Below are 25923 nucleotides of genomic sequence, written 5' to 3'. Positions count from 1 at the left end.
GAACCATTAGATACTTGAGGAGGAGGAGGAGGAGGAGGAGGAAGGAGGAAGGAGGAGAGAGGAGGAGGGGGAGGAGAGAGGAGGAGGAGGGAGGAGAGAGGAGAGAGGAGAGGGAGGAGGAGGAGGGAGGAGGAGGAGGAGGAGATTCTGCTCGAGATGGCTCATGTTCATGGCAGAGGCGATCATGTTGGATTCCTTCAAGCAGTTCGTCGAGAAGGTCTGAGTTTTCCCCCTCCCTTCCTCCTCCCGCCCCTGACTCCTCCCCCAGCTCAACGTCCTTCATCGCTGCATCACCGAGATGTACAGGTAGCTCCCTCCTCTTCCTCTTCCCCCTCTCCGCCTCCGCCTCCTCCTCCTCCTCCTCCCCCTCTCCTCACTGCTCCTGTCTCTCACGCACTCACTGTGGCACCAGGAGCATACCCGAGTTCCCCGACACCTCCCCGAAGCTCTACAAGATGGCGGCGAGCAGGTGACATAGCAGGAGTTGACATTCTCTGCTCAAGTACTTGCCAGGTTCATGATGAGCAGGGAGAGATTCCTGGCGGTTAGTTCTTCCTGCCTCCTCCTCTCCTCTCTCTTACTTTCATGTTTTAGAGCATCCTGCGGACAGCTGCTGTCCTTCAGTTCGCCAAGACTTTCTTGCAGAAGAAGATTGATCTGGGATGATGGTGGAGGACGAGAAGACTTGAAGATCGGACGACGAAGAAAAGAAGAACTTCGGAAGAAAAAACTCAGTTATGAGGAGGTGGAGAAGGAGGATGTTCAGTAAGAGCAGGAGGAAGTTGAAGAATCGCAACCCGAACATGATTGTAATGATCATCCTATGATAGTATCAGTGAAATAAAAACAAACCCAATCAACTTCACCATTCAACAAGTTTTTCTACCCGGGCCCGGCCCGGCCCGGCCCGGTGCCAGTTACTGGCAGTGGTCGACTGAGGTAGTACTGTACCAGTAGTAGTTTTACTCAACCCTGCGCGTCAAACAGCCTTTTGACGCTGATGGCCATTGAACTAGCTAGAGTGGGGGGCGGGAGGAGCAGGAGGAGCAGGAGGAGCAGGAGGAGCAGGAGGAGCAGGAGGAGCAGCAAGGGAAGGAGCGGGCGAGGAGAAGGGGAGAAAGAAGAAAGGAAATGAAAGAGGAGGAACCAGCAGCAGCAGGGGTTAGAAGCATGGGCAAGGGCAGGGACAGGGACGAGTTTCGCAATTCAAGGAGTAGCAATCTAACAAGTACCAAGAAGCCTGAAAAGTAGCATGATGAGGTAGTGATTTTGAATAGAAGAGATCCCATGGTCTCAATCACAATCATACGAACCAAACATGCCAGAGGAAAAACAGTGATGCATGACATCGATGAATGGTTGCGAGTCTGTAGTGGTGGGGATGCAATCTTGTACACAAAATGCTTGCTGTTAGCCACAAACTCTTGAGGAGATTCAGATGGCATCGAAGTTGATGGAGAGATCAAGAACTGTGTTGGTCAGATGTTGATGAGGAATCCTGCAAAAACCTTCCAGTACGTAGAACGTTGTGAAGGGAAACTTGCAGAGTTGGAACATACGAGACTGTGTTTTAGACTTGTTTGTGCTTGTGTGTTGAATGTGCTTGTGTGTTGAAACAACTTTCTTGTTCCAGATAGGATAGGTTCTAGAGAAGTACCTCTGACGTTGAATGTTTGTTCAACAGGCGAGGTGAAGCATGAAGAGACAAAGAGAGGGAAGGAGGAGCACCTGATCAAGGAAACATGCAGCCAGTCCGATACAGATCTCAGCTTATTAGCCTATTTGTGGTGGTCTTGTCGGGCGTTCCGGCAATCTCGGGAACAGCAGATCAGTGGGACCTGGGAGTCAATACAACAACAAAGTTTGGTTTCCTCTCCAGCGTGGTCTACAAACCTGTTGCCGGATGCTTCGCCATTGCCGGGAAGATATCCACAGGATTCTGCGGCATCTCGGAAGATTTGACCCCGAACCCAGCGAGCGGCAAGTTTCAGGTGAGATGGAAGCCGAGCAGTGCCTGAGTTGTTCGTGACTTGCTGTGTCACTGCAGAAGAAGATTTGTGCTCCCAATGGCGACGTTATCACAAAGTTTCGGGTGCATCTCCAGGTATTCTTGCCCTTCCTAGCGCGAGCATTCTTTCTAAAGGCTAGTTCTGCAAGAGCATTGGGGAGACCTTCACGTTCGATTCCTGCCTGAACAAACTGCTGGGAAGCACGATCGATCAAGAGTGCAGGGTGATCGGAGGGAAGTTCAACGTTCAAGACCTCGTCACACAGAGACGACAAGTCCTGCCAGACTGCTGTATCGCCTACTTCCAGGTCACCCACAACTTGTGGGGTCGCTCGATGTCTCTGACAGCCCACCCAGGGCTCCACCGAGGTTTGCAACTGCGACCGCACTCTCCTTTCCCAGTACTGCAGTGACTTCTGCTGCTGCAAGAGTGTTCTCGACGTACGGGCCGGCCTTGTGCCACCGTCATCACTGACTGACTTGGCTGGCTCAGAACATTGGGATCTCTTCTAGCGCGGAGGAGCGTCTCGCCAAGGTAGAGAAGACTAAGTCAGACTTCAAGGATCTTCAGGCACGGCCTCGCCCGTATTATTGCCTTTGTCCTCATATAGCTGGCAGGCTCAGCTTCGCCTGATCGTGCAGCAAGAGTGCTGTGAATCCTTGCTGTTCAACCAGGTTCCCCAGTCCTCCTTCTGCCCCTGCCCCTGCCCCTGCCCCTGCCCCTGCCCCTGCCCCTGCCTCTCCTGCCTCTCCTCCTCCTCCTCTCTCTCCCTTTCCCTCATGGCACAAGTTCAGTGCACCGCGACTGGCGACTGCAGGGATGAAAACAGTCCCACCAAATACCTCCAGCAGGTGAGCAGGACAAAGCTCGGAGTACCTCATGCACTCACAACATTTTTTGATCGTTCGCAGCTCACTGCCTTTCCCATGTGCTGTCAGTACTGCTACGACATCTACGACCGGCGATGCAGGTACACGGAAAGGAGAGGCCCGGTGGTAGGGTGGTGAGTGGGAGTGCAGCTTTCAGACGACGGAGCAAGCAACGGGGCAAACGTACTTCATCTCGATGAAGTCAAGGCAGTACCTGCCCAAGTTGAAGAAGCTGTGTGAAGAGACCTTGCAGTGCAAGTAAGTTGCTGCCCTGCTCTCTCGTCTTTGACCCTCTGAGAACCTTCCAGGAACAGCAACCCTTGTTCCTCTGCGGCGATTGTGCCGCTGAATCTCCTTCTGGTGCTGGTGAAGCGTCTTACTGCCATGTCATGTCTCAAGACTGAAGTGTGATTGTTTCAGGCAAGCTGCATGTTTACGTACACATGGACGCTCCTCCGCTTCCGATCTTAGCACTGGTTGACAGGACGCTCCTCCGCTTCCGATCTTAGAACTGATTGACAAGTCGCATAAAAAAATCTTTCCGCGCTCTTGATGTCCTGGGGAATATGAATTGCTCAGCTATAGCGGCTTTGACCTCTCATTGTCTGCTTTACAGCTCTTTTTCTCCTTTACAGCTCGTAAGGTCCACCTCAATCACGGCTGAATCTTTGCAGGTGAGACGATTTGAGACATGAAGGCAGGGAAAGGGGAAAGGGGATAACCAATATTGACTTGTGGAGGGTGAGATTGAGCGGCTGCAATGCATGGAATGCTGGGACAAGCATCAAGACAGGAAACTCTTCACGAATTCAGAGGTTCTTCAGAAGTCTCCTTCTGCTATCTGATAGCGCCCTCGTCCTTGACAAGTGCAATCCAGCACTACTTGGCTAAGGTATCAGTCAACATTCACACCCTTCTTTCGCTTTTTAGAACATTTATTCTAGCTTTCACCATTAGTGCTTGATGATTACAATATCTGACTTCATACCTGCACATTCAAATCCTTCCTTCCTCGCCCCTGCTGCTTCTACATTCCCCGATACCTTCCTCGCTCGCTTCACGCTCTCCAGCAAGAAGCTTCCCCCTAGCGGCCGCGCTCCTCTCCCCTCCACCAGTCCTCGGCAAGGCTTAGCCTGGGCGTCGGGGGAGGCGGGGAGGAGGGAGGTGCTGTCCTCGGTCTGCTCTAGGTAGTCCTGCTGGGATCGCGATAGCCGGAAGGACCTGGTGGCGGGGGAGAGAGTGGGCTTGAGGTCGTCGGAGAAGCGGATGGAGCGGGGAGGGGAGGGGAAGGGAAGAGGAGGGTTCATGTTCAGAAGTCTGCGGTTGTAAGGAGTGGGTTCAGGTTGCGAGGTGCCAGGCGTAGATCTTCGAGGATGTAACTTGCAATCACAGATCGGATCAGAGCAGAGGAGGAGAAGGAACAGAGCTGGCAGTGAAGGGGGAGGACGTAACAGCGCGTGGGTACAGGACAGGGACGAGGGATGAAGGAGTTAGAGTCTCGAGATATCGACGGATGGCATCCATACCGCGACTCGGAGAGTTTCTGAGCAAGGAGTCGGTACCACCAGGGGTGGTATTATGGTAGAAAATAGGGGTAAGTGTGGGACAAGGTGGGGTGGGGTAGCTGGGACTTGAGAGTGCGTTTTACCTCCTTCAAGGACATGCCCCATGACTGGTCATCCGGACCGTGACCTTCAGCGTGACAAGATAAGTATGGAGAATCAACCATTGCGTTATCACAATGATTCGTCACCGGGACCGAAATGTATCGGGACAAACTCTGTCCTTCCCGTGACAGGCAATGCGACTACAAGTCATCCAGTGCCCACGGACTCCATGTTGATGATCCGGTCCTCCGCCGATGCCTGTCATCTCACCATGTTTACTGTCATCTTTACATCTTGCAGCATGACTTTTGCCGTGACAGCAAATTGCCTTCTTGGGGGGTTGACAGCCCGGGCGATTCTTCGATTGAGCCATTAGAGTAAATCGTAAAGGGTCAGTGGTGGGGCGGGGGAGGGGGGAACGAATCTTTGAGACTCTTTCGCGGTGTTGACGTCGAAACGACTCAATTTCGAGCTGCCTTGACACCATCAGGCTACAATCCGTTCCTCACTGCTCGCCCCTACTCACTTACACTTCGCAGCGCCGTCAGCCATGCACCGTCCTCCTCTCATTCCCTCCCCTCCCCTCTCCATCCGCTTCTCCGACGACCTCAAGCCCACTCTCTCCCCCGCCACCAGGTCCTTCCGGCTTTCGCGATCCCAGCAGGACTACCTAGAGCAGACCGAGGACAGCACCTCCCTCCTCCCCGCCTCCCCCGACGCCCAGGCTAAGCCCTGCCAAGGATTGGTCGAGGGGAGAGGAGCGCAGCCGCTAGGGGGAAGCTTCTTGCTGGAGAGCGTGAAGCGAGCGGGGAAGGTATCGGGGAATGTAGAAGCAGCAGGGGAGGGGAAGGAAGGATGTAGATCAGTATGAAAGATGTATTGTAAATCGGCAATGAGTTTGTTCTTAATTGTGCACGCACGGTCACACACAAACGAGTCTATTTGCACACTGAGGCAGTTGTCTTGGCTCACATAGATCTGCAAGAGCAGTGTCGACTCGACTGACTTCGTCGTTCCTCTCCCGATGGTGACCAACGTGGTCCAAGATGCAAGGGTCTAGATTCACGAAGAACTTCGCTGCAGTACCCCCGAGGCTTTCTTAGTCGCTGGTTTCGTCAGAAATTGCTCAAAGTAGCTGATCATTCAATCCCACATGCACAACAATCCAGATGAAGACTCGTGGATGCACAGAGAACGAGGAAATCATATTCAACAAGCTTGTTCAGTCCGCTTGTGTTGGAAATGCTGACATCATCTAAACATGTCTTATTCCATGTAGTTCCATGGTGAACGCATGATGTTGTATTGATGCGAATGGTGGCAAATGGTTATCTGCCGGGTGATTCTCTCATTTATTCAAAGTACTTTTCTATTGGCAGCCCATTCTTAGGCGGCAAAAACGTTGGGTTTCAGCTCCAACCTCCACAACCATGAGCACTCTTCTCTTGACCAGTGCAATGTCTTGATCCTCCATTCCTTCTTCGCCTTGAGTTCTCTTGCATCAGTCTGAATCGAAGAGGCCGTCCAGCCTGTCACAACCTTGAGATGCAACAACAGCCACTCTACACTGTCTTGCAGCCGGTTGCTTCGATGCAACCTTCAAGAGCGCCTTCTGCGATCTTCGGTACCATGCATAGACTAACACCCAGATTCTTAGGCACGAGACGTGAGATGATGTCTGAAAGTTGACTTGAATAAACGGGATGTTTCCTGTTCTTCATCTCCGCTCCTCCTCTGGTTCGCGTCCTGCTTGCTATACTTGCACGAAGAGGTCCCGCGAAGGTACCATCTCTTCTGTTTCTGTCCTTCTCCCGAGTGTAGAAGCTCAAGACTGCAGCAAGTCTGTGATTCTGCTCTTCAACTCGCACAGGAATCAGGTTGGACATACAGGACATCAGGATCTCCTGGAAGCTATCGTTGCTTGTCACCGAAGCAAGAATCTGGTCGACAGTTCTCTGCTCATGCTTATTCCCATAATGAAACGCGATGTTGATAAGAAGATCCTGAGGAGGAGACCAGCTACTGATCATCATGACCGATGCCCCAAACGACTCCAGCAGATTGCCGTCTCGCTGGTACGCATCCATGCTCACAGGATCACTCCCAATTGCTGCCTCTTCATGGATCTGCTGTAAGACCTGAAGCGCTGACAGTCCGGAAAGAGGTCGTCCTCCTCCCGCACAAACTACGCATGTTCAATCCCAGCTCGTCTGCGGTAATTCCAACGATAGAATCTCTACTGCCTCGGGATGGTCTCGTTCCTTTCCACACATTCAAATGTGCAAAACCCTTGGAGATGGGCAAGTGAGAGATAGGCTGATGCGCAGCAACCTGAAACATGCAATAGACCGACTCGTCCCTCAAGTTCGGTTTTTGCCTGTGCATTCTGATGTTGTTCACAAGGATATTCGACACGCTTTGAATGCATTTGGATTGTTCGACCTCACTAATTCCCTTCACTTGGTCCAAAACAGTGAACAGAGCCATGGATTGACGTTGTCAAGCAGCTCAGAAATCTGTGATTCTCCGAAAATTCTTTTCAATATTTCCTCTTCGTTTCTTGAACGCAGAACGTATCGAGGAAGAGGACGATGTGTAAAGCAATACACTCTTCGATTCTCATCCCGACTATAGTCAGATTTCCTTGAGATCTTATTGAAGTTCATGACCAGAGTATTCGTCCCCATGGCGATGGAAGCCTCGGATGATAGATCGCGATTGTTCTCAGTATGCTGTTTGCTCCTGACAAACCAAATAATGCATAACAGAGGGAAATTATTTCTCCATCGATTATCTGTCCTTGTATTCTCTAATTATGCCATTTGAGAGTAACAAACAGCGACGTAGGCTATTACTGAACCTTGGAGTATGGCCGCTGGGATGTTTGTTCGAAGCAATTCACAAAGTTAATCAGGAAACAACGAACTGACTTCCATGATCATGGCGAAATATCGAAAATCGTTCATATGGCGAAATACTAGTCGAGACTCTCAATCGTCACGAGTCAGTTGCACCGGCGACGTACTGTAGTTGTCAAGTACTTGTATTTCAAGTTCAAAGGAAACATCATCCTGCGACTTGGTGCAGATGCGCCTGTGTTCTGATTTTTCTCCTTAACTTCTTCATGACAAAAATGTATTCCATTTCACCTCAATTGCCCCGGAGTCTGCGGGAACTGTAGTTGGAGTCTACACTGATTGATCCAAGTGTAGACTCGAAGACGAAACTTCCGATGCCTGACGAGCGGCCCAGCGATGAAGAGAGATAGAGGAGTAAGATAAGGGAGGAAGGTGCCGCGAGGGTGCCCCCTGGAACATCCGTGACTTCATTCACGCCAACTCGTCGCTCTAGGCTCACTATGTCCTAAGTTCAACGGTTGGCAGCCTACTCACGGTAGCGGCAGAAGCCGCAGCGCCGAGCCGAGCGGCGGGGCTGTGGACTGACAGTGAGCCGAGCGTATCATCACGATGTTGGCAGCCTCCGTGCTGCACTGCGGTCACAATCGGAGTCTGACTAACAGATTCAAACTCTCAGTGACGGGCTGAGAATCGTCGTTGAGTTGAAACTGTCGGAAAAGTGAGAGCTCACCTCAGATTGGAACTCCGGCCCGATGAGAGTCCCGGAAGTTCCGAGCCCGGTACCCAAGGTAGGGGACACTTGAACAGCACTCAACTTAGCCGTCTCCGACAACGTCCGGCGGGATCGGCGGCCGCGTGCGGCCGGGCCCCGGGACCACCACTGTCGGATGCCGTGTCGGATCCAGCCGTGGGCCAGCCGCCGGGATCCTGCCCGCCGGGATCAGTCCAGGCCGGGATCACTGATCATCAGTACTATGAGAGGGGATGTGGGATCCCATAAAACATTAGTTAATATTCATGGGCGCGTGGGAGATGCATCGAGGGTGGTGGGGGTGATATAAGTACCGGTACTCAATATTTTTTACCGCCTTGGAAAGTCGATTATCATATTTTGTTAGTTTTTGCATTGAATAATGCGGGCTTACATAGAGCATTTCGAATCTGCAAGCAGTCTTGAGGGGTGGGGGTACAATGGTGCTGGATTATGTGGGGGTTAGGTGGCTGCGGGAGAGGCGCGGGATGGTATCAAAGCATACAAGGGGAAGGGAACGGAAGGAGGAGGAGGAGGAGGAGGAGGAGGAGGAGGAGGAGGTGATCAGGAGGAAGAGCGAGAAGGGAGAGTAACTTCGTGTTGGTGTAAGAGGAAGGAGAGAAGAACAAGGCAGATGGGAGTACGGAGAAGGGAATGAAGCAGGGTTTGAGATCGAACTTATCTTTTCAGAGATGACACCTGTAACATAGCAAAAACTCTTGAGATGAACTTTGAAATGACAATGGTATGATGTAATGTAATCTGTCGTAATTTGTAGCAAGGGGAAAGCGTTGTGAACATGGCGCATAGATTTTCGAATTCGGGAGGATCGCAGTGGTTAGACATTGGAGAATGAATGCCAATTGTTGATCGAATGAGAAGTGAGATTACGGTATGAATAGACAAGAAGACAAGCGGCCTGCAGGGAAAGAATTTCCATTCACCACAATCCAACGATTCGCGAGGAGTTCTCTCTCCGTGCTAATTTTGTTTTGCAGGGATTGACCAAGATGTCGGAGGATTCAAAGGTGATGTCTACGGACAACAACGGGGAGCTCTCGCTCTCGATCGAGCAAACGAATGCTCTTCGTGCTCAGCTTGGACTGAAGCCGTTGGACGTGCAAACTGAGGGAGAGGGGAAGGAAGTCGAGGAGAAGCTCGGGTCGAGCAAGCGGCCCATCAGCTACATGGAGATGATGCAGGAGGAGGAAGAGAAGAAGAAGTCCAAAGAGCTGCAGGAGAAGATAGCAGAGATGAAGAACGCGAGGATAGTTGCATCCAAGGTCATGGCAAAGAAGGGCCTCGGGGAGGCGAGCGACGATGAGGATGACCTTGACAACGCTGCCAAGTGGGTGCAGAGGAGCAGGAAGAAGGAAGTAGACGTTAAGGCGCGTCTAGCCAGACAGCTGGAGGAGCAAGACGACATGGCGGAAGAGCTGAGCAAGGAGGACTCCAAGTACAACTCGAAGCAGCTGGCCGGGATGAAGCTCGCGCACGAGTTTGACGACTTCCAGGCGGGAGAGGAGACTATCCTTACCCTAGCAGACTCTCGCGTGCTGCGGGAGGGGAGGGGGTTTCGGTCGGCTGAGATCAACGAAGAGGAGGACGAGCTGGAGAACGTCAACCTGTCCGAGTTCCAGAAAACTCAGAAGGCTAAAGAGCGAGCATTGCGGAAGAAGAAGTACGATGCGACGGATGAGACTGAGTTTGTCAGCTCGGCTCCAGCTGAGAAGAAGATCCTTTCCCAGTATGACGACTTTGAGTACGATGGGTCGAGGGTAGGAGGCGAGGAGAAGAAAGGAATGCGGTTGGGAGAGGATGGAAGCTTCGACAGGGTGAAGGCAGAGCAGCAGGCGACAGTCAGGGCGAAGCTGCAAGCAGCAGCAGCAGGCAAGAAGCTCGAGAGCCTGACTTCGGAGTACAAGTTCGCGTCAGACTTCGCGACAGTGGAGGAGGAGAAGTTCAAGAAGTCGTCAGGAAAGGTGAGAAAGCTGAGAAGGAAGCCGAAGGAGAAGCTCGATCTCAAGCCCATCGAGGACGGTGGGGACAAGGGATCCCGAAGCGAAGGCAACCAGACGAAACGAGAGAGAGACGAGCAGGAGGAGAAGAGGAAGCGAGCCGAAGGCTTCGAGCGAGCGATGCGGAGAGCAACAGAAGCCTCCGAGGCGATGCGAGCACAGGATGAGGCGTACAAGGCTGGGGACATGGAGATCGACGAGGATAATTTCCTCGAGGAGGACGACAAGGACCTGACGCTGTCGCTGGCGAGGGCAAGAAAGGCGATCCACGACAAGAAGAAGATGCAGGCGTTGGATGCGAAGAACCTGCTGCAAGGTCACGTACAGATCAAAGAGGAGGCGGAGGAGGAGGAGAAAGGCAACGACATGGTTTTCAGCATCACGACAGAGTTCTGCCGCAACCTGCAGGGCCAGGACGTGAAGCCGAACAGGAACGCGCTGAAGAACGCGAAGAACTACGTGCACGAGACGGAGGAGACTGACTTGACATCATCCAAGCAGGACAAGGGAGGGACATGGAAGAGCAAGGAGGTTGATATCGACATCAAGATGGAGGCAGAGGATGAGGAGATGGAGGACGATGGTGCTGCGTACAAGGAGGAGCAGGAGGCGGCGGTGAAGGTGAAGCAGGAGAGGATGACGGCCGGAGGAGCGCTGGACAACGAGGCGCTGGCGTCTCGGTCGGTCTCGGAAGCCCTCAAGATCATGAGGGAGAAGGGGATGAAGAAAGAGCAGTTGGCTGGCAGGACGCGAGACGAGCGGCCGGATGAGAGCACGCCGCACTGGGCTGACAAGGTGCACGGAGAGCAGCTGAAGCAGATGGGAGTGAAGGACAAGGAGAAGAAGGAGATCGTGATCACGCGCCTGGACGAGTTTGGAAGGCCCATGACGATCAAGGAGGCCTGGAGGCAGCTGAACCATCACTTCCACGGGAAGAAACCGGGGGCCAAGAAGACGGAGAAGAGGAAGAGGCAGTTCGAGGAGGAGATGAAGATGAAGAAGATGAACTCTGGGGAGGCGAGCGTGGAGCAGATGAAGAAAGTTCACAACCTGCAGGCCAAGACAGGACAGGCTCACATGGTGGTGTCTGGAGGAGCCTCGTCCTCTGTCCTCTCCACTGCTGCTCATCTTCGCAAGTGAGAGGAGAAAGCGTTGAGGAGCGGAGGGCTCAGTAACCAGCAAGATTGTGAGATTATGATCAAAGAGAAAAGAGCATGCCCCTCCCCTCCTCTTCATCTCCTCTCATCTTCGTCTACTTCATTATCATAATCAAACCCCTCTCTCTCTCTCCTCTCCTTCCTCTTGCCATCATGGCGTCGCTCGTCGATACAGCATCGGGCCCGGTGGCTGATTAGCCAGTCAAGAAGTCTCCTCCTCCTCCTCCTCCTCCTCCTCTCACCTGGTGAAACCTTCTCTCCTCAACCCCAGCAGGATGTCGATCTGCTGGCATCTCCACACCTGAAACCCTTCAGATCCTCCTCTTCCTCAGCCAACACCCAGCCCTCATCGTTCCCGTCCCTTCCTCACCTCCGAAGGGCTTGTCCGAGGTGACTCGGTCCAGCCAGAGGCGCAGGCCGTAGCTGAGAGGAGGAAGGTGCTGCCTCAGGGGCGGCTCAGCAGCAGGGGGGAGCGAAACAGCTCGAGGAGGCAGCATGGGAGGCGCCAGGGAGGGCGGAGCGAAACTTGGAAGGACGTCAGGGTAGAACACTCCGTCGAGGATGATGCCGTTGGGTGGTGCTGGCAACCTGGATCAGCACAGAGAGAGGAGCAAGGAGCTAGACTGAAGAGGGAGGGAGGGAGGGAGGGAGGGAGGGAGGGAGGGAGGGAGGGAGGAGAGGAGAGATGGAGATACTGAGAGGATGCGCAGGAGGACAGAGCCGGGAGAAAGGAGAGGAAGGGGCACCTGGTAAAGGCTGGGTCTTGCTTGACGCTCCAGTATCATGCTCCTGCTGTCTCTTGCTGCTGAGTTGCTTCAGGGAACCTGTCAACGCCTCCACTCCTACGGACAGTCAGTGAAGTCCGGCTCCCGCTCCCGCTCCCCCTCCTCTTCCTTACACATCTCCCCCCCGCCCTCTCATCCTCCTCCCGTTCTCTGAGTTTTTACCGTTTCGAAGCTGCTCAGCGATGGCGAGGGCCTCGCTGACTTGCTGAATATCAACTTGTGAGGCCGGGAAGGAACAAGAAGAGCAGCCAAAGAGCGAAAGAAGTGGGGAGGGGAGGGGAGAGAAGAGGAAGTGAGAAGTGGCAGAAGGCGAAGAAAGGGAGGGAAAGAATGGTCCATCACTCACCTTGGCAATCTTCTCTTCATCCTCCTGCTCCTCGCGCAAGAGCGATCTGCACCATCCCATCCTCACCTGACGGCAACCGCAAGCTCCTCCGTCCTCACCTCAGCTCTCCTTCAACTTCGTCCATCCTCCTGCTGATCTCCGCAACCTCCTCTGCACTCAGGTCGTCCTTGTGCGCTGCTTCACGGGCAGCGGGAGCGCTCTCGGTGCCCAGGTGGTAGTGGATGATGAAGGGAGCGCTCTTTTGTGGCTCCATTCCTTCCTCCACCTCCTTCCTCCTCTCTTCGTATCCCAGGGGATGAGGATGCTGCCAAGCTGCCGGTTGCTGCATTGCGGGAGGCACAGGGAAGGGAGGGTAAGCGTAGGAAGAGGAGGGGGGGTGAGGATAGGGAGGGTGACGGTAGGAGTACGAGGAGGGAGAGGAGGACGGCGGGAAGGGAAGCCCTGTAGGAGCGTATCCTCGATTCATGGCTTCTATTCGCTAAGTCGAGATACAAACAAGGGCTCGCATACAAGGGGATAAGGTGAGGAGATCCTGCTGAGGGAGCAAGAGTCAGTTCAACAAGAAAAGCGCAAGACACTACATGCTCCGACTTGTCGAGACTCTTTCTCTTGTCATTGAGAGAGACAAGAGGGAAACGCAACTAGATCCTCCATGTCATGATACCGTAGCAGATTTTCATATCCGTCTCCGCATTCTCTCTCTCTCTTTCCCCTTATCTCTTCCATCTACTTGATCTATGCTCTTGCATCTCGGCCATGCATGGCTCCTCTTTGAACTTTCTCCCTCGCTGCCTGCCATCCGCTGGCTCAACCGCAAACATGGAATCGTTGCGGACATGTCACCTGCATCGCTAGCACCCTTGACTTCAACAACATGCCTTCACCTGATCATCATCGTTCTCTTCTGAACCATCTTTTCCTCCTTGTTTGTAGTTTCCTCCTCCTCTTGCTCTTTTCCTCTCCTCTCTCCTCATTGCTCCGGCGTCGTTTCCAGTCCTCAGTTTTTGAATTGGCGTGGAACTTCCCAAAGGCCCCTCGTCCCCGCTTCCTCCCCCCTCAAGACAGGCTCCGCCCTCTGCTCCGCCCGGCCCTGGGCTCCGCCAGAGGCTCCGCACTGCAGCCTGGCAGGTTCCGAGTCAGTGCCACGGTGTGCCGCACTGCTACCGCGGCAGGCCCGGGCCGCCGCCGCCGCCGCCGCGGCGCCCTGCCGCTGCGCGGCCGGCCCCTGTGACGTGACTGAGTCAGGGGCGGCACCCGGTGCCCGGAGGGCCCCCCGGAACTCAAAGACTCGTGACTCAGGTTAGTACCGCCCATTGGGCCCCGGCGGCTCGGAACTTCCGAAGCCCAGGCCGCTGCGGCGCGGCGGCCGCGGCCGCGCCGGCTACGGCTACCGGACGGTACCGTCCGGCGACGGTACCGTACCGTCCGGCGGTGACGGCCGGGTACCGTAGCCCGGCCCCCGGCGGTACGGGTACACGGTACGGTACACAAAGCCGGGCCGGCTCAGTGTGACGGTCCGACGGTCCGAGTCGGACTGTAGTACGGTCCGTCGCGGCTGACCGTACTCTGTACTCAAAGTACTATACTGAATGTCTTGATGGAAGAATACGAGCGAGTCACAAGATTGAGAGGACTGGATGCGATAGAGGGACGATTCTTGAGTTATCATGGATGACTGTATCTGACCTCATGAGGCCTTCGAAGCAGGCCGCATGGATATCGCAGTCAGCTTCAAGAAAACGTAAACGGAATGAGAGATTAGCATAGGAAGGGTGTGTGAAATGAATGAAATTTTCATGGTGTTAAAAAGCAAAATCTCGAGCCGGCGGAATGCTCCTAACTGCTCCTATGCTGATCTGGCCGGGCGGCATTACTTGCTCCCCTTTCGAACCTTTTCACTGATCAGATCAATCATGGCCATAAAGAATGTATGTCAGGCTGTTGTATGCTACGGTGACCGTATTGAAAGTACATAATGTATCATCACTGAGTGTTGAAGTTACTTGCAAAGTAGGGAATTCAGGCTTTACACTGAGCTCGCGATCTTGTATTGAAGACACAAGTATCATAAGTATATTACAGATATCATCCAAACAAATGTCACCTTCCAAGTTCCAGTACATGACGTGATGCAATGACTGAGCATCTTGTTATCTACATGCCATGGTGATGCCAGAGCAGCATTTTCGCTGAGTCCCAATTAGGAAAACTTGAGTAAATATTTACTCAATCATATAGGACTCTCTAACCTCCGTAGGTCCCGCGAAAGGGGAGCAAGTAATGCCGCCCGGCCAGATCAGCATAGGAGCAGTTACTACTAGTTAGGAGCATTCCGCCGGCTTTGAAACACCATGAAAATTTCATACACTTCACACACCCTTCCTATGTTCATCTCTCATTCCGTTTACGTTTTCTTGAGTAAAACCAGAGTCGCAGATGCCAAATGCGGCGCGTGCTGCCGTGCTGTTGCTGGCGCTCGCGCGGACGACGATGAGCGTCGGGAGGCTACTTTCTCCTAGCCCATCGCCTTGCTCCTCCGTGTCTTCCAGCTCGAAGTGGGTCTCTTCATGTCCCAGCACGGCAAAATATTCAGCTGGTGCTCTCTTGGGCTGGACTGATGGTCTGGTCAAGCGCACGAGAGGAGGATATGGAGGATCAAAGACTAGGACCGATCAGGTCGAGCAACAGCTAGAGGAAGTACAACAAGAGATCAAAGAAGTACAACAAAAGATGAAGGAGGTACAACGAGATATCAAACAGGTAGCTCCAGGCGTACAACGAGAGATCAAGAAGGTACAACGAGAGATGAAGGAGGTGCTGAAAAATATCGATCACGAACAGGACTCAATGATGAAGGCGGTCCATGTCAAGGTATATGAAAGGCTTGGAGACAGAGTGAAGCAGCTTGGAGACAGAGTGAAGCAGCTTGGAGACAGAGAGAAACACCTTGGAGAGCGAGAGATACAGCTTGGAGATAGGTTGAAGGAGCTTAACAAAGAAAGGCTTCATCTCCAGAGACAGAGCGGGGTATCTAGTAAGCCTAGGGTTATTTGGATCGAGTCAGAGGCAGGACTGGACCGGATAGGCTTTTGCCATGGCAAGAAGTACTTTCGTCTCGATGCATCATACTTGCAAGGAGACGGAGAGATACTCCTTTACTGCCGGGAATCCTTCCACGTGCAGCAGCGTTTCTTGAAAGACAAGGTAGTGGACAATCGGGCATTGGGCTGGATTCAAGGTCCCCCGGGGACTGGGAAGACGACGACGACGCTAGCCTTCTGTTTATCGCTTTGCATGAAGAAGTGGAGCATAACTTTCTTCCAGCTCGATTCAGTTGACTTGATTGAGTGCATTCAGATCGTAGGCAGTAAGAGAAGGTCGTGCACGATACCAGTGGAATGCACGCTGAAATGGACCAATGAAATACTACAAGAATGGCCGGACAGCGAGAAGCGTCTTGTCATCATCGACGGCTACTTGAGGCACGAATCACATCATGTCCACTGCTATCGAGCGTGTACGAGATGGCTCCTAGGTGATAGAGAGAATCGGCGGGTAGTAGTTGTGACGTCGATGTCATGTGGGGGAAAGGTACGGGATAAGCACGAAAACGTCGTAAATCTGAGGCGGCACACCGTTGTATCATGGACGGCTGGTGAGTACCTGGATGCAGTGAAGTGTGACGATTTTTACATGAGAGTTAAGCCCATGCTATCGTTGCATGACAGTGCAGTGCACAATGGTATGAGGATACAGAAGCGGAATGGTACGAAAGAAGAGCAGATTATGTCGAAGTATTACCTGGCTGGTGGCTCGTGTCGGTACATGTTTGAGAAGACAGCAGCGGTGGTGGTTGAGAGGCTGGAAGTGGCTATTTCATCATGTCGAAACCTAGAACTTCTGTTCCAGGGTAACGTCGGCGACTCTTCGCCGCATGCTGTAAATCACTTGACTGCGAGGTACATGCATGACGGACAAGCGTGCTGGATGCCTGTCAGCAAGTACGTCGCCACGAGGCTTGCGGACGAAGCGAAAGTGGACGTTTTGAAGAGGCTGTTGGATGGGGAGTGCAATCCGAGCTTGCGGGGCTACCTTTTCGAGCTTTTATTCTTCAAGAAGGTGAAGCAAGGGCTGACCCTGACCTATCGCAAGCACGAGTCACGATGGGAAGGATGTCCAGTGTTTCTGTTGGACACGATGGGAGTCATAAATGATCTTCTTAAAGATAGAACATGCTTGAAACCAATTAGCGTGTTTCAACCAGGCTTTGATGCTATCATTGTGGACGTGCGTGCGAAGTTGGTCGAGTTTGTGATGGTGACAGTTTCATCATCGCACTCATTCAAGCTCTCTCCCTTGGCAAAAGCTCTCAAGAAGCTCAACATTCCAACCAAGGGATGGAAAGTCAAAGTAGTGTTCATCGTCCCGCCAGAAAGGCTTCAGGATTTTCGGATCGACCCAATCAAACACTGCGGAGCGCTAAAGGAGTACGGATGGAAGAAGGGGCAGGAGGGGAAGCAGGCAGATGTAGCGAGCATTGATATCTTGTGAACTCCTCTCATCACAGGAAGCAGTTGCTTGGAGGAGAGGCGAAGGTCCGACACGGGGCGGCAGAGCTGCAGCAGTGTACAAGCAGGAGTTGAGAAGACTGTGATAGCTTGCACTCCCTGAGAAGATTGCCGTGAAGTATACTTGCAGGCCAATGAACATGCATTAGTTACATAGCGCAAGATGCATCACTCATGCATCACCATGCGTCACTTACAATGCTGCAAGCTGAAGTTCCTGCTGCTTGACCAGCTAAGAAGCATTTGCTCTTGAATTGTGGTTCAAGAGGAGTCCCAGTGTGGTTACCTTAGGACTTCAAGAAAAAACCAAAACAATCACGTTTGTTCCTCACTTCATGCTCTGTGAGAGATTTTCAGTCCCGAGTTCAGTATTCGCCAAAATTAAACTTGACGATCTGGACATCAAGTTTAATCTTGGCGAATACTGAGTACAAATGGCATGACAAGGGAACCTTGCCTGTTGTCATTTATTCGTGTTGGGTACATTCCCGAAAAGATTCAATGTTCGCATCAATCCTCTGAAGTCACTGCTCAATGTTTTCACCGCCTCCATGCTCATTGTAACCCCGTAATTCTTGAGTATGTGCGTCAATCCCGACTTGTACGACGAGCATGTTTGGAATGTTAATGCTGACAGTCGGAATTGATGCAAATGCTCAAGAACGACCCCATCTGGCAGGGGATCTTGTCTCCAGACTCGTCCACGAACAAAAGGACATGTTTCGGGAAGACACTCTGCATCAACATGCCAAGCTCTGCAACCTTCCTCATATCCACTGCGGATATTGCGAGGATGCTTTGAGCGCAAACAGGCGAAGGGTTGCCTTCACGATGGAAGCCTTCGCAGATGACGATGACGACACAGATGACGATTACGATAGACCTTTCTTTCTTCCCTCCATGGTTTCAAAGAAACGATCGACAGCGTTCCGTTTATGAATGTAGTTATCCATTCTCATGATGCCCCATTTCGTTTTGCTGTAACTTTCATGGATGTATAAGCCATCAAACATACCCAAAAACGCGGTAAGTGACTCTTCAGAAGAATCGAGGAGACATGTCTTCAACGAAAAGTGCGTCCTCATTTCTTCGATATCTCTGACGGATTTCTGCCATTGTTCAATCTTCCTCTGGCGCAATGAAATATGCGGGGGTATTTATGCGACTCAAAGTAGATTTTTTCTCGAGTGAATCGATATCTCTTGATCTGACTCGTATCTTGTGAATCAACAACCTCAATCCCGCATATCAAAACGGCTCGCCCTAGATCAATCCATATAAAACGATCACACAAAGAAACTCGCTTCCCTGACTTGTTGTATTTTTTATTGTGAACACACTAAGAAACTGTTCTTCTTTCATTACTGTTTTCGCTTTAAATGCCAGCCATTGATCTTCGATCCGATGCCAAATATTTCGTTTTTCTTTTTGTCTGAGAAAACATTGTTTGTTTCCCTCCAGAGCGTAATGTGCTTGATGTGACGTGCATTGACAATGAAATTCATATGCGTCGTGAAATTCGTTGCGTATTGGTTGGTGATGTACGTCAATGCTTGTCCGGCACCGTTAATACGGCTCAGTTCCAAGGTGTACAAGTCCTTCTTTGATTCCCAGAACTCACTCAAAATGTTGAAATTTGTTGTTTTTCTACCATGATCAACCTTTATACCTAACAAAAAACAGCAACAAATAAACAAATCGTGTTTGTTTGACTTGATTGCATTCAATTGAGAGAAGAACTCTGATAATCGATCTCTTTCAGGCTGTTCAGAGTCCCTTTCAAAGCAACATATCAGAAATTTGTTGAATATGAGGCTACCACGATACGAGATCTTGGCGATGTGATCGACCCCTTTGTCAATGACAGGTATCAATGGTTTCTCCTTGACATGTTTCTTGAGACAACATTTTACTGTCTGATCTCTGGTGAACTCGCAACCTGTTGTTCTCTTTCGTGGCATTATGCGGCGTAATGTTGAATATTCATGCAACCCTAGCAACAAACAGAGGAGGGAAGAAGATAGAGAGTGGGACAGGAAGGGATGAAGCATATTTAGGACACCCGCAAACCTCAGTCTTGGCGGCATTTCGATGAAGATGGAGGATACAGGAGGGGGAGGGAAAGCCACAAACTTGTTTTTTTCATGAATGAAGTCCCTTTATATGTCCTTTATTGACTGAAAAAGGAAAGGCAAACCCGGAGCAATTAGGGAGGAAAACTTCAACCGGGAGAAACGGGGGCCTACAAATCTGCCTCAAGAAAAAACACCACTGCCCAGGAAACGGAGGAGGCACTGCCGAAAACTTGCCAACCGCTACTCCAACGGCGTTTGAACCACGCAAGCCGCTGAGCGACGGCCGGCCGGCCCGGCATGCACGACAAGCACAGCGGGACGCACTGTAGCGCAAGGCTCCTGCGAGGCCCGAGTACGGCAACTTGACCCATGCGAGAGCGATACTGCCGAAACTTTCATTGTGAACGGTACGGTACTATGATGTGACTGAGAGCGCGGCCGGCCGCGGGGGGCCGCAGGCAGCGCCCGGCCGGGTACTATGGTATTCCGGGCCAGCCGGAGACCGTACCATATGGTACGGTGGCCCAGTGGATGATACTCAGGGGCTGTCGGAACTTGACGCCGTTCCCGGGACCGTCCGGCGGACCGTGACTCTCAGCGACTCCTGCTAGCCTGCCGGCCGCGCCGCGCGGCGCGGCGGCGCCGGGGGGGCATGCCTGGCATGTCATCCGATGATCTCAGAGTCGGAGAGTCCGACTGAGTCGGGGAGTCCGGGCCCGGGCCCGGTCCGAGACGGTAACGCCCGGCCGCGCCCCCGGCCCCCCGGGCCGGCGCTCTCAGAGTCTGCCGGCTCTCCGAGTCCGATCGGCCTCCGACGACGCGTTCACTCAGACTCTCGACACTGTTACAGTACGGTCACGGTTTCCATTCCAAGTTCCGACAGTTTGTTTGTTCCGAAGTTCCGGTGGCCATGGTGCCCGGTGCGGCCACCGTCACCACGGCGACTCAGTGATCGGACGGACCGGCGTTCACGGTTCGACCCGGCCGGCGGCCCGGCTACTTCTGTCGGATTTTTTTTTGGATCCTTCAGATTTCAAATCAATGATCAATAACTCAAGGCATCAAACATTTTCAAATACGAGCAACCCCATTTGTATCCAGTTTTGCCTAGCAACAATCTGAAGCGTTGTCTTTTCACCCGTGTCGCTGGCCAGTCAAAACTTTTACCTGGCAACAATTCAAACCGTTGTGGTTGAGAGTGCTATATCTGTACCGAGTTTTGCCTAGCAACAATGAGAAACGATGCATGTTTTGATAGCCCGCCTCAGTTGCACGATGGTTTGTATCCACTTTTGTCCAGCAACAAAGCGAATCGACTCAGTTTTGTTGTGCAAAAAGGTACGGGTGGTTTCCCCGCTCTATTGCTGGAAAAGAGAGGGTCTATAATTCGAGGGGTATGATCAGCTGTTGCCAGGAACTGGGGTCTAGCAACAATACCAAACGACGGGGTTTACACCCACAAAATGTACCCCAGGAACTAGAGTCTAGCAACAATACCAAACGATGGGGTCCTTGCATACCAATTGAGGGGTACAAGGATGCATCCAGGAACTAGAGTCTAGCAACAATACCAAACGACGGGGTCCTTGCATACCAATTGAGGGGTACAAGGATGCATCCAGGAACTAGAGTCTAGCAACAATACCAAACGACGGGGTCCTTGCATACCAATTGAGGGGTACAAGGATGCATCCAGGAACTAGAGTCTAGCAACAATACCAAACGACGGGGTCCTTGCATACCAATTGAGGGGTACAAGGATGCATCCAGGAACTAGAGTCTAGCAATAGAGTCTAGCAACAATACCAAACGACGGGGTCCGAGAACAAAGAGCACGGGTACGGGTCAATATAATCAGGGGAGTAGAGGGGAGTAGGGGGTTCCCCCTCCCCAAGGGTTATCAGGAACTAGAGTCTAGCAACAATACCAAACGACGGGGTCCGAGAACAAAGAGTACGGGTGTATCACTCGAATGTTAGAGGGGTCCATGGGGTCCCTTTCCCCACACAGACTAAAATAGCAAACGACAGGGTCTGAGTCGACAGGGTACGGGTATACTGAAAGGAAATCCAGGGGGTGTAGGGGGTTCCCCCTCCCCAAACGAACTAGAGTCTAGCAACAATACGAAACGATGGGGTCTTGGCAGTACATGTACCCGGCGATTCATCGTCTCAAATCGGGGTTGTCTTGATTCTTCCCCTGGGAACATACAGTCTAGCAACAATACGAACCGTTCCATCTTTTATTCCTTATCTAAGAGCGATTCGTATTGTTGCGGGGCTTAGGAATCGGGGGAAGCGACGAGCCAAATTTGGCTGTCACGAGGGACGACGAGTCATCAATCGAAGGGGTGAAAAGCATGGTCACGGGGTGTAACGAGTGGTCACATCGCAAATTGCCTGGCAACAATACGAAAAATTGCATGTTTCTGACAGGTAATCTGACTTTTGACTGCATGGTCTGAAGCAACAATACAGAGCGATGCGATTTGTTTTGATTTGTGGAATTGGGGGTGCACCGGCAAGAGTTTTGACTCTCAACTTTCCCGCAACAATCTGAAGCGTTGCATCTCTGAAAAGGCAGTCATGCGACATTTGACTCCAAATTTTTGAGCAACAATCCCAATGGTTGTGAGTTTCATCTTTTGACAGGAGCAACTCATATCTGCTATGAAAGTTCGCTGCCTTATGCTGTATTTATCAAATATCGCGAGGCGGGTCTGTTTATCCTCACCAATACCACCTTCATGTCTGGTGGTTGAGAGTTGTGACTGTGAGCCCTGACGCAACAATACGAACCATTGCGTGTTTCAAACATACCCCTGGAAGTAGACCTTTTCGTGGCAGATCCTGCCCAGGTCTCTTCAAAACCCATCGATTGGGATTGTTGCCCCATAGCTCTGACAGGCAAAACTCAGGGCAGCACATGGTTTCACATCGTTTCAGATTGTTGCCCTCCGGTTGACAGGCGAATCAACAACCCACTTATAAAATTATTGCAACGGTTTAGATTGGTCTCAAATCAAAAAAATTCGCATTGCTTCAGATTGTTGCCCCAGAATTGGCAGTCAAAAGTCCCATGTCTCAATTAAATTATTTTTAAAAAAATGGAGTACCATGTGCTGTGTTAATTTGATCATAAGCATACAGAGTTCAGTCAAATATATAGAAATTCTATACACTATATAATGTGTGATTCTAGCCATCTGTAAACAAACACTGTACCTGTTGTGATCACTTCGTACACTAATAATAATAATGTTTAAATATATAATACTATTTTTTAAAGGCATCAGACGAACTCGCAACTCTTGGTATTGTTGCGGTAAGTTTTGCAGTCAAAAGTTTGTGTGCATAATACCCAATGGTATGTGCGATAGATGAGACGATCGAAGTCTCCTACACGCGAGTTCAATGGAGCGACACTGATGCCCTGACACTGAGATGGTGTGATGGAGGTGTGATGTGCACGATAGAAGGAGGAGAGGAGATGGAGGGAAGAGCGGGGTTAGTAGGAAGAGAGGGGATACAAGGGTGGGAGGAGATGGAGGGAAGAGCGGGGTTAGTAGGAAGAGAGGGGATACAGGGGTGGGAGGAGATGGAGAGAAGAGCGGGGTTAGTAGGAAGAGAGGGGATACAGGGGTGGGAGGAGATGGAGGGCCTACTGAGATTGAAAGAGAAAAATCTGAGCAGATAACATGGCTATCATTGATGGAAGAGGATGAGCAGATAGTATCCCCATTGATGTTGCATAGTTGGGCGGACCCCTCTCGCGTAACAACCAAAAAATTATGGTGATAATCATCCTCATCAATGAAATTCACAATATTGCGAATTCAGATCATGATCATGGTGAGAAAATTCACATTAGGATGTTTGAAGAGGCAAGGAAAAGTCGTTGAGGTGGATTGCCCAGGAAAATACGATTCATGTGCTGTATCTAGTATCGGACGCTCAGTGTAAGATGGGACTTGGTAAAGGTAGAATCAAAACTTTTCTCCTCCTTGAAAATCAAGACAACACCTACATCGGATCTGAGATGCTGGCCTCCGCTACCCTTCTCCTGCAGTTCCCTTTCAACTTCAAGTCCTGATGCTGTCAGCCGACTCCTCTACCTGCATTCTGCTGTCAGAGGGTAACGAGCCCTTGCTGATCCTCTCACCGTTCTCGTCGCGAAGGGAAGGTCTCGAACGACACCCTGTATCCGTTCCCTTGTCTCTGTCTCCTGCTACAGGATGAGATCGCTGGCAAGGGAACATGTAGCGGGGTAGGAGCAGGGAGCAGGGAGCAGGAAAAGGAGGAGGAAGACAGAGGTCTACCCCGGCGAGCTCAGCAAAGATGCTGGAGTCTTCCACGTCTCGCCCTCCCTTGACGTACCCGAGGCAATGGACAACCTCGCCATCTGCATGCTGAATGAGCGAGCAGCTGCAAATAATCCTTTCTTTCCTCCCTCTGCTCTTCCCGCCTGTGTTACCTGGGGTGCGCAAGGGCTCCGGGAGGACGGACGTGATCGTCCCGATGGATCTTCCTTCCCCTTCCCTCTCCTTCACATGCTAGCTTCAGCCTTCTGCTCTGTCCTGACTCGCAAGCGCTCACCGCGAACAACTTGGCTCCCACCAGCGCTCTCGAGCTCTTTGCCCCTGACTTGTCTGCTGGGAACTGAATAGCCCAGAGGTTTTGCTTGACCCCGTCGTAAGTCTATGGATGATAACCACGTTACATCCAATCTCCTTTCCACTTCATCCCGCTCCTCTCTTCCCTCCTTCTCACTTTGAGTCGTGCCATGGACTCTTGTCCGATGTAACATCCTTTGTCTGCCAACAAAAGTTGAGAAAGAGCACGAAAGTCAGGGAGAAGACAAGGAGGTGAGAGGAGGAGAGACGGAGAGAGGAGGAGAGGAGGAGAGGAGGAGGGGTGAGAAGGAGCGGAAGAGGACGTTGAAGCACCGAACGATACAGTCGACCACAATCCAGCTTCCAGCGGATTGTATTCCAAGGTCAGCTCTGATCCGGCAGCGGGTACCTGTCGGGCAGGCTCAAATCCCTGTCAACGGCACTGACTCCTTCGTTACCCCGTCAACCATTCTCAGTACCTCCCAGCCCTCCTGCCCGACACGGAGGGGCCCGGGCTCCGCAACTGGGCGGAGAGACAGTCAGCCAGGGGTGGCGGAGGAGGGGTAGGGGGCGAAGCAGCAGCGAACCTTTCATGAACTCCTCCCATAGGACTCTCCCGTCTCCTGAAGCAGCGACGATCGTGTATCCAGGAACGGAGCAACCAGCGCCATGCAGGACGAGGCCGTTCATCGACTTGCCCTCCAACACCAGCGGGGAGGAACAGAAGGGCTCCGGGAGGGTGATACCCGGCATCTGGGACAAGAACTCCTCAGCCTTGGGGCCGACGAGGTGGAAGCGTGCAAGGCCCTCCGACACGTCCAGGCACTTGACCTTGTCCTTGGGGAAGATGAGAGCATCGAGGTCCTGAAAAAGCTGGAGAACGCGGTTGGGAGAGCAGAGGACTAGGAGGCTGTCCGACAAGACAGCAATGGTACACAGGTCAACCGTCCTTCCGACCTTGGACAGGAAGCAAGCCTGTCTGACGTCGCCAGGCCTGAGCCCGACTACTCTGTTGGTGCAGAGCCCGCTGAGAAACTTGTACCTGTCCTCTCCTGTCACCACAAGCGCCCCCCAGTGCGAAAGATCAGCTAGAAGAACGCCGGAGGAGGAAGCTGCGATGACCTCGGCCTGCGGAAGTAGAGAGAACTTGGACACAACGTCCACCACTCGATCGCGCCCTTTCTTCATGAACTTCATGAGAGGCTCTGGGGCTGGATAAGTTGCAGGCACCACCTCCGCCCCGAACTTCAGCTGCAGCTCCCGCAGCTCCTGTTTGGATTGGGGGGTATCCCGCAAACACTCCCACCCGATGCTGCCAGAGTTTCTCATCTCCTCCTCCTGTTGCCTCCTCCTCTCCATCTCTGCAATTGCAGCCAGGCTCTGGGTGGCATCTTTCTGCTCCGAGGTATCCTTGCTGCATGCTACCAGCTGCCTGCCGGCTCGTCTCATCCTTGTCCTGGGCTCATTCCTCCTGCTGGGACATGGAAGGCTCCCACTGCGCGACAGCGGTCTGACCGCACTCCACCTGACGTTGAAGCTGACAGTCGTGGTTGTTGAAAGCAAGAGGACGACGGCGACGCTCCTGACACTGAGCATGCTGGGTGATGCTGGGGAGGAGGATCAGTGAAGGAGGTCGGAGAGGCTCCGAAGGCAGCGATGCTCCTCACTTGTCTTGTCTCTGAGATCAAGGGTGAGCAGGGAACATGTCAGTTGGAGCTCTGCGTCTCATCTGCTCCCTACGTGAAGTGTGTCGAGCACGCAGATGTTTCAACATCTTCACATCTCATGTCTCGTTCATATCTCTCACCCCAACTCTTACTGCCGACTTTCTCCTTTCCCTTCCTCCAGCAACTCTCGCTCTCGCTCTCGCTCTCGCTCTCGCTCTCGCTCTCGCTCTCGCTCTCGCTCTCGCTCTCCCTCATTCATCCTCTCCCTCATCCTCTCCCTCTCACTCACCCTGCCTCTCACCCTCGTCCTTCCCTCCCTCCTTTCTTGCTCTCCTTGACTCTCCTCCTCTTCTTCCAGGCAGCATTTTGTTCTGATTTTGTTTATATGTTTCGGTTCCACCAACATTGTGGTACACATCGAAATGCACATGAGCCGCAATGAGGGGGGGGCAGCGTGAGAGCGATGGAGGTGCAGAGACGAGGGTGAGGGGAGGGAAGCGCGGGGGAAGGGAGGGGAGGGAGAGCGGAGCGGAGCGGAGCAGAGCAGAGCCGAGCAGAGCAGAGGGGAGGAGAGGACAGGACGAGGACGAGGCGAGCTTGA

The 25923-nt window shown here is 52.3% G+C and overlaps 5 protein-coding genes across 5 annotated transcripts; 2 read left to right on the top strand and 3 right to left on the bottom strand.

The window, feature by feature from the left end:
* Positions 1-1742: 1742 nt before the first annotated feature.
* GUITHDRAFT_146022 (hypothetical protein) lies at positions 1743-3289 on the top strand (the record flags this gene model as incomplete). Its single annotated transcript, XM_005823003.1, has 10 exons — positions 1743-1991; positions 2048-2104; positions 2149-2316; positions 2366-2449; positions 2502-2543; positions 2627-2683; positions 2804-2860; positions 2921-2979; positions 3029-3136; positions 3187-3289. The coding sequence occupies 10 exons, from the start codon at positions 1743-1745 to the stop codon at positions 3287-3289; spliced, it is 984 nt and encodes a 327-aa protein (XP_005823060.1).
* Positions 3290-5871: 2582 nt separating this feature from the next.
* On the bottom strand, positions 5872-6572 carry GUITHDRAFT_117749 (hypothetical protein; the record flags this gene model as incomplete). Its single annotated transcript, XM_005823002.1, has 2 exons — positions 5872-6014; positions 6083-6572. The coding sequence occupies 2 exons, from the start codon at positions 6570-6572 to the stop codon at positions 5872-5874; spliced, it is 633 nt and encodes a 210-aa protein (XP_005823059.1).
* A 4848-nt stretch (positions 6573-11420) lies between these two features.
* On the bottom strand, positions 11421-12728 carry GUITHDRAFT_146020 (hypothetical protein; the record flags this gene model as incomplete). The annotated part of the gene is made up of 7 exons (XM_005823001.1): positions 11421-11459; positions 11512-11570; positions 11640-11849; positions 12016-12111; positions 12217-12259; positions 12401-12446; positions 12499-12728. The coding sequence occupies 7 exons, from the start codon at positions 12726-12728 to the stop codon at positions 11421-11423; spliced, it is 723 nt and encodes a 240-aa protein (XP_005823058.1).
* A 2108-nt stretch (positions 12729-14836) lies between these two features.
* Positions 14837-16951, top strand: GUITHDRAFT_117746 (hypothetical protein; the record flags this gene model as incomplete). Its single annotated transcript, XM_005823000.1, has 1 exon — positions 14837-16951. The coding sequence occupies one exon, from the start codon at positions 14837-14839 to the stop codon at positions 16949-16951; it is 2115 nt and encodes a 704-aa protein (XP_005823057.1).
* Positions 16952-23512: 6561 nt separating this feature from the next.
* Positions 23513-25335, bottom strand: GUITHDRAFT_90067 (hypothetical protein; the record flags this gene model as incomplete). The annotated part of the gene is made up of 5 exons (XM_005822999.1): positions 24243-25335; positions 24114-24178; positions 23989-24064; positions 23813-23856; positions 23513-23740 (listed from the first exon to the last, which is right to left on the bottom strand). The coding sequence occupies exons 1-5, from the start codon at positions 25249-25251 to the stop codon at positions 23513-23515; spliced, it is 1422 nt and encodes a 473-aa protein (XP_005823056.1). The 5' UTR covers positions 25252-25335.
* Between the last annotated feature and the right edge of the window lie 588 nt (positions 25336-25923).

This window comes from Guillardia theta (genome assembly GCF_000315625.1).
Source record: "Guillardia theta CCMP2712 unplaced genomic scaffold GUITHscaffold_115, whole genome shotgun sequence".
In the NCBI taxonomy this organism is placed as follows: Eukaryota; class Cryptophyceae; order Pyrenomonadales; family Geminigeraceae; genus Guillardia; species Guillardia theta.
The sequence above is the reverse complement of the archived record's forward strand: the minus strand, read 5'-3'. Positions and strand labels throughout refer to the sequence as shown.